At 44.0% G+C, this 7,528-nt stretch overlaps 1 protein-coding gene across 3 annotated transcripts in view; it reads right to left on the reverse strand.

Annotated features, from left to right (window-relative positions):
• The window catches only part of brsk2b (BR serine/threonine kinase 2b), a 182,750-nt gene that overhangs the window by 34,473 nt on the left and 140,749 nt on the right, over window positions 1–7,528 (reverse strand). For all 3 annotated transcript variants that reach the window (XM_008281743.1, XM_008281742.1, XM_008281741.1), the window contains exon 5: window positions 3,889–4,005. In XM_008281743.1, coding sequence (XP_008279965.1) covers window positions 3,889–4,005 — 117 coding nt within the window. The remainder of the gene's footprint in view (window positions 1–3,888; window positions 4,006–7,528) is intronic.

Here is a 7,528-nt window from a genome sequence, read left to right on the forward strand (position 1 = left end):
AAAAAATCAACTACTAAAAAACTAAAATCTCTATTTACTGTAATGACAGCATGACGTGGAGGTCCCAAAGCTCCTGCAAAACCATGTTATCCCAGCACGATCTGACAATATTCCAAAGAGATTCTTGGGAATGTTTGGCTTTCTCAGTCTTCAAGTGGCCACATAAATGTTTCCCAGGGTTGAGGTTTAGACAGAGAAACTCCCTCCACCAGGCTTCACTGTAGGTTTGATTCACTGCAGTGTCTGTCTTAGGTTCATCCCTTTTACATACTGCTACAGCGACGAATCTAAAACTTGAACTCATAAGCAAATAGAACTCTCTCCCCATCATTCACCGTGAAATGCAGTTAGTCTGAGCCAATTCTAAACATTTGGCCTCGTTCCCACTTTGAGAAGTGGTATCAGGACTGCAGCTCATCCAGCCTTGACAGCCGTGTTTTGACAGTACTTTTGTTGACTGGAGTCTCGCGTTCTGCATGTAGCAGATTTTTGTTTCTGCGATGAAGCTGCTCTTCTGTCTCACAAACAACTCTTTCGGGAGTTGTTGCCTAAATAGAAAACAGAGAAGCTGGGATAGAGAGACGGGATGGCATGCAACCAGGGCTGAACGTGGGTCACTGCACCGGTTTTCTGGTGCTGTTGTCGAGTTGCTTCGGATGCAACTGGTGCAAGATTTAATGCACCATGGAAATGCCCCTAAGAAACCTTTAGTCTAGTTAATACTGAGAAAAACTCTCTTTACTTACTTGCAGAGTTTTTACTGAGTTCTGATGCTTTTGTTTTCCACTACCGAGTAGGTTCTTATGGAGACTTAAAGCACAGTCACATTCAAAACTGTGCAGTGATTTAGTTGAACAAGCCTCTAATAAATATGTTAAATCATCTAAATGTCCTTTTAGTACAAAGGAACATTTTCTAAAATTTGATTGAAATACAGTTTTATATCATGATAATAAAAACCCCACGCTGCTCACTCCAGAAGTTCAGGCTATAGACTAGGACAGCAAAGATAAATAGGAAACCGTGAGAGCCACTTCCCTCTGACCGCAGTGAAAAATGTAGTCCTTTGAAAAACAGTTGAGCGTACGTTGACATAGCATCAGTCTTTTTTTTGCTATTTGTTAAAGCTCATTTACTTTCTAAGCCTAACACAAGCAACATCTCATAAATAAAATCAACAGACAGCGAAGAAATCGTGGCTTTTTTTTTTTTTTTCCTGAGGGCAACAAATAATAGTAGTGGGATAAGATGCTGCTGTGAGTGGTTTGCCCAACAGCATAAAGGGAGACAAAAATGATGTGTGGAAAAACCGTGTTTATTTCAACTTAAAAGCCCATCAGCGCCTGTATTACCTGAACTACGAGTTCAAACAAGCTTTCATAAGTTTACCCTCACAGTATACAGTATACTGGCCACGGTGTGCAGTAAATGAAGCAACAGTATGTGATGGTGGTACTGAGGAGACACTTAGACATCCCTCTAAAGCACATTTTTGCAGCTCCTCACTATAAACAAGATAATTTCCTTTCATCAGTCAGTGCAACCGAACTACTGTAAATAAACAGCGAGCGCTGATGAACTCGCAGCTGGCTTCGTGCAGACAGAGAAAGAGGTTGCGTGCGCGTTCCTTGATCCATATTTGAACGTGCTTGCCGACGCCTCTGCTCATCTACAGGTCTGTACGTCTGCATGTATTTATGCGTGCGCTCCGAGGCTCCCCCCCCTCTACGCTACCTGGGGCAAGACTCATCTTCACTCAGCTCCATTACCCGTAGCAAATGGAATACATTTGTGTCAGGCTGCTGCATGGTGAGCAGGGGGGCCAGATAAATGTGTTTAATTAAAAAGTGTCATATCTACACTTAGAGATGGGACAGTCAGAAGAGCATGAATAATCAATAACCACACATACGTTGTATGGCACACGCATTAGAGACGCAAATGGTGCAAATACATTTCTAGCGAACGTGTGCGCAAACAGAGCACGATGACGGAGCTAAAAGTGGAACTTTGCTGTGAGGCAGTGTGTGTGTGTGTATGTGTGTGTGTGTGTGTGTGTGAGTGTGTGTGTGTGTATTCCTGCTTCTCTGTAAGACAGCTCTGTGTTCCCACCTGCAACAAGTACCTTTAGCACTTTGCAAAAGCATGTGGGGGACTAAGCAGATGCACTGCACCTGGACCGGATTGCAGAATTGCTCAGACTGGAAGCAGAACGCAATCAAATATAGACACAGGATACTGCTGAGTAAGAGCTATTGCATATGGCCTTTCGAGGAAACAGAAGCACTTCAATGTGGTCATCGTGGCAGCAGAATGACTCAATTGTGCACATCTGACTTGCAGATATTCATGCGCGCAGCTTTTATTCGGCCTGATCTCTACCGATGAGTCATGACAGGCTTAGGCTCTGCGCTTACTGCTGAAAAAAAAATTATGCAACACTTTCAGCTGGATGCATGTGTGTGTGTGCACGCTGAAATGAGCGCGCATGTGTGTTATACGACAGAGAGGGAGTCAGAGACAGACAGACAGACAGACAACCAAACAAGCACAGGACAAAGGGTCCTGGAGGTCAGGGATGAACTAAGCCTCGCCTGTGCTGTGTGCGCATGTGTGTTTGATGAATGGCGTGTATGCAAGTGCGTGTAATTTTAGCCGCAGCTGATTTGGAGGTTTAATCTGGACAGAATCAATCTGAGCTGGGCACAGATGTCAAAAGGCCTTTCTGTTTCCCAACCCTGCATGAAGTGTCATGTGTAACTACAAAGCAAACATTCTTTCCAAGACATCCACAAAAAAAAAAGGGAAAAAAAAAATTCTGTACTTACATTAATGGATGTTAGCAAAGCTTAGAAGCATTTTCAGAGTAATTTAAATGTCACTTTGCTCTCTGATGGAACATATCCGCTTGTGAAACTATACGACAGCCGCCACCAACTCTGAGACACACATCAATATGTAACTGCATCACCTCTTGTCTGTTAAGTGTCTGCTATAGGAAGACATATAAATCACAAAACTGACTACGTGCTTTATGGGTTTTAATTGGTGAACTACACCTATTGATCCAAGTTTCACAAGCTCAACTATCCCATTTCACTTCCTCATTTGACAACAACATTATGCGGTGAAACAAAACAACAAATCAATAAATAAAACCTATGCTGATGTATCGCTACTATGGCCGGCCGTGCTTACATACTGACATCTCATTTCCAATGTGAACTTCATTGAAATGGGAGAACAGCAGTGCAGCATTCAAGTGTTTCTGTTAAACCATGCTGTCACTGAGTTTATGAACCCACCAACCTAAAAGTAAACCATCAGCAGCTCTGTTGCCTTTTACTGACAAACATGACCCTGCACTCTGGTTACTACACTTCAGGGTTAAATAAAAACACTCCCGCAATATGGGGGACTTTAGTCCTTTTTTTTGAGTGCAGCCGTCCCACTTTGAAAGTGACTTTTGCTGCAAGCGAATTCATTATAGTCACGGGATTGATGGGCCTGGCGTGGTCGTGACTGCTAGCTCATAAACCCAGTGTGAGATACGAGGAGACGGAGAGCAGTAATGTGTGGCCGTGGCCCTGGCCACGCTCATAGCCAGACAGCACGCTCTGCGAACGACACCCAAAGTCTCTGTTGAAGAAATCAACGCTGCATGATAATGGACGCTTTGAAAACAGTGCACCTGGCAGAGGGCCTGATGGTTCCACTCATCATTCTCTGTTGCGTCTCCTCTCTGTTTCGTTAATTCTGCCTCCTGTCCAAACTACGACCCATTACAACCCTCAGGACGTCCTCAGAGTCACATCCAAATATAAAACTGCAGAGGATGTGAGTTAGATGCTGCACAGGAAAGCAGGCAGATTTTTTGACACTACTTACCCACAGCTGGTTTCCAACAGACTGTCTCCAACCTGAAGCGATGCCATGCCAAAGTCTGCTATCCTGATGTTGTTCTTTTCATCTAGCAACAGGTTCTCTGGCTTTAGATCCCTGTGGCTGAGGAAGACAGTGAGATGGAGACATAGAACGGTTAATGAAACATGAAAAAGCCCATCATAAGTTACACAAACACGCGAAACCGAGGAGCAACAAAAGGTGTTCGTCGAGGTCTATCAAACACCTGCGCTTCTCGGCTGGATCCACATCCACGCGCGCAGCTGTGAACAACGCAGCATCTTAACCCGCCGCTGATCACCCTCCTCCTCTCTGCAACACCTCTCGCTTTGATCTGCTGGTGCTGAAACTAAGGGGCTCCCACCTCGGCGCTGGGCACGGTACAAGGTATGACAGCCCCCTGCTGGGTCCTGTTCTCCTTCTGTTTCCCTCCCTCTTTGTCCCTCATCCCCCTTCCTCTCATCTCCCAGACAGCCACTAGCGAAAAAAAAAAAAAAAAAAAACTGGCTGAGCAAAGGGCATCAAGGCGAAGCAGCCGCAGAGGTGGTGTTCATTAGCTGCCATTCATTACCACTAAACACAGCGAGGGGGATAATATCCAGCGGACATCATCTCCCTCCTTAAAAGAGGCCATTGAGAGGAATATATTTCTCATATCACGTATGCTATTGCTGAGTCGGAGGTTAAAATCTCAATTTTTATGAGTGACTGTTCAAAGAGGAGTAGCATTAGCATTTTATTGTGCATTTAACATCTCTTCCAGGGTTGAGGGTTGTATTACATCACACTGTACTGCTCCGGTGCTGTGTGCCAAGGCTGAGGGGAGCACTGTAGACGCCGCTCACATGTAGGTGCATGTTCACCGACATCTATCCATCCGTTTATCTTTTCTACGTTCTACATACTTGATAAGTTCCCCCCCTTTACTCCCCTTTTAAATTGGGGCAAGTTATAAAGCCACAGGGCTGTCAGGCTCTCATGAACTAGACTTTCATCTTCTCTTTAGCTTAATGATAGAAAGGGAGCGATGGAACAATAGCTGGATGCATCCGCCTTTGAAGAGCGCCTCATCAGAATGGACATTTAACCTCAGATGACATCAGTTGCTGTACAACTCGTTTCCTGTCCGGGGGGATTAGCTGTCAGCTGGTTTGTTATCACGCTGGCAGTCTCTGTGATCCCTGCTATAATTGTAATAAAACATAAATAGCATCTAAAACAGTCCTCCCCGGGCTAAAAACCTTTATCATTTCACACAAGCATCATTTGGCAGTGATGTCGGAGGCCTGAGAGTTTTAACTAATGCCGTCAAAGCGCGTGAGGAAGGAACAAACATTTGCTCCGGAGCCACCGGTGTGAGAAAGTGACTGATGAGGGCATCTCCGGAGCTCCCCCTCCTGTATTCCACCAGGACGGTGCCATGCAGTCGAGCGCTCGGCACGTCTGATTATATAACGCCTTGAAAAAATAATGTTTCTCCCGGCAACAAAATGTTTCAGACAGCTGAAAGTTAAACATCACTCGCAACTGGAGTTTAAACACGACAAAGGGTCAACACATAATTCATCTGCAGCAGGCTACGGGGCCTCGAGGATGTTAAATTATTTGGTGTGAAACCGGTGACAAAAGCAACAGCAATGCTGATAGTGACTAATGTCTAAGACGGTGTTAAAACACTCTTAACTATCGGCGACAACAGACAGATAGCCGTCTTATTCTAACACGCTGCAATCATTGCTTCAGCAGAATCATGCATTCACAATTACTCTCTTTCTATGAACTGTCAGCCCAAAAAAACATCATCCGTAAGACCCGTAAACATGGTGCTATCACACGCCTATCATATGCAAAACATAAAGGGAGCCAACGTTTTAAGAGGCCGATCCACAAAAGAACGAGAGGAAACAGCACATTTAGCCGGTGGCAGGGCCGAGGGTACAAATTACATCTGGATGCTTTATTGGTTGTCAAGACCCTGGTATCTATAATAGGACATTAAACTGCCGCTCTGACACATTAGGCTGCACTTTGCTACTGTAATCTTGCTCACACAGCGGGCCTCGCAGCAGGGATAACTAATATGTCGTGCTGGAGTGGATGCCGTTAAAACAAATTCAACAGCTGCAATGAGATTGAATGCAACTGTAGCTTTCATTTAAAAAAAAGAAAAAAAAACTGGTAGTTGTGCGGCGTCAGTTGACACGCATGTCTCGAGGAGCCGTTTCTCAAAAACCCCTCATATGAGATGAGCGTATATATTTGCTGCACAGGTGGGAAATAAACACTATAAATGTTATGCGTGCAGATGAAAAGAGCAAGAGCAGAAAAATACCAAACGGAGAAGCGGTACTTAAGGTTTCATCCCTCATGTTAACATATATCTGCTGCACAGCTCTGCCTTGTTCTGCGGCCTCACACCTGACTGTGCACCGGGCCCTTACGATGATTCAGGATAAATTACAGGGGACGAGAGCGTGTCTACAAACCCTACGTGCCATCTGAGCGAGGTTTATACCCCTGGGGGAGCTGTTAGACACGATTCTTTGCGATCTAACATCAAGCCCTCAATTGCTCGCGATCATTTGCTCATACCATGCTGATATGTTCTGTTTTATAGAAGGCTGTAATGGGTCTGCTCTCCTGGGTGTCACATCTTTATAATACCTCAGACATGTTTATGGCGACGAGCAGTTGTATAACTAAAGTCCAAGGAAAATATACTTTCCCCCGACAGTGACACGCATGTTTTTAACGCTGCTTTTTTAAGATATGTGGCACTAATTAGCGACACCAGAACACTTGAAACTAACACTAATGGCTCAAATGCATCTTTCTGACACATTAACATGCTTGGAAAATAGCACACCTGTTCCTGCATTTTCATGAAGTACGAAAAGCCAAAATCCCGGTGCCACTAATGTTAGCTGGAGTGGGGTTTTTAACCATCGTCGCGAGTTGAAATGCACCCATTTAGCCTCGGGCGCACCTCTGTGTCATCCTCCTCTTTCTATCTTTCCTTTTTTTTTTTTTTTCCTTCCCCCTCTCAAACTTTTTTAGGCTTCTGTTGACCCAATTAGAGAGAGACGAAGCACTTTCACTTAAAAAGCTCTAGGCTAATATTCTATCGCATTAGCAAAGGAAGACAATATTCTGACTGCTGACTTGAGTGTGCTAAGCAAAATCGTTCATTAGCCAGTGGGGTTAATTGTGTATTAAGAGCAATGAGGGATAGGAAAGATAAAACTGCCTTTTTCTTTTTTTTTTTTTTCTTTTTTTTTGCTAATGGAAGTTGAATCTCAGCTCAAAGTGGGAGATATGTTTAGAATTTTGCTGCAATATTATTTTGTTGAGTTTGTCTTTTTTTTTTTCTTTAAAGCTGCCAAGAAGAAGCCTTTCCAACAAGGAAAGGATTGATGCCGGTCATGGCTAAGAAATGACTTACACTACACTGCCATATTAGCAGCACTGTCCGATATAGCATAAAAGTACCAGACATTAATCATAGGCTGCCTCCTAGCTATCCTATATTTAACTATATTTTATTTAATTACCAAGGACAACACAGTCTAACATTGTTAGATGGGGGAAGATGTAATACAGATGTGAAGTATACGGCCTATCGAGC

Source organism: Stegastes partitus, unplaced genomic scaffold, assembly GCF_000690725.1.
Source record: "Stegastes partitus isolate 25-593 unplaced genomic scaffold, Stegastes_partitus-1.0.2 Scaffold243, whole genome shotgun sequence".
NCBI lineage: Eukaryota > Metazoa > Chordata > Actinopteri > Pomacentridae > Stegastes > Stegastes partitus.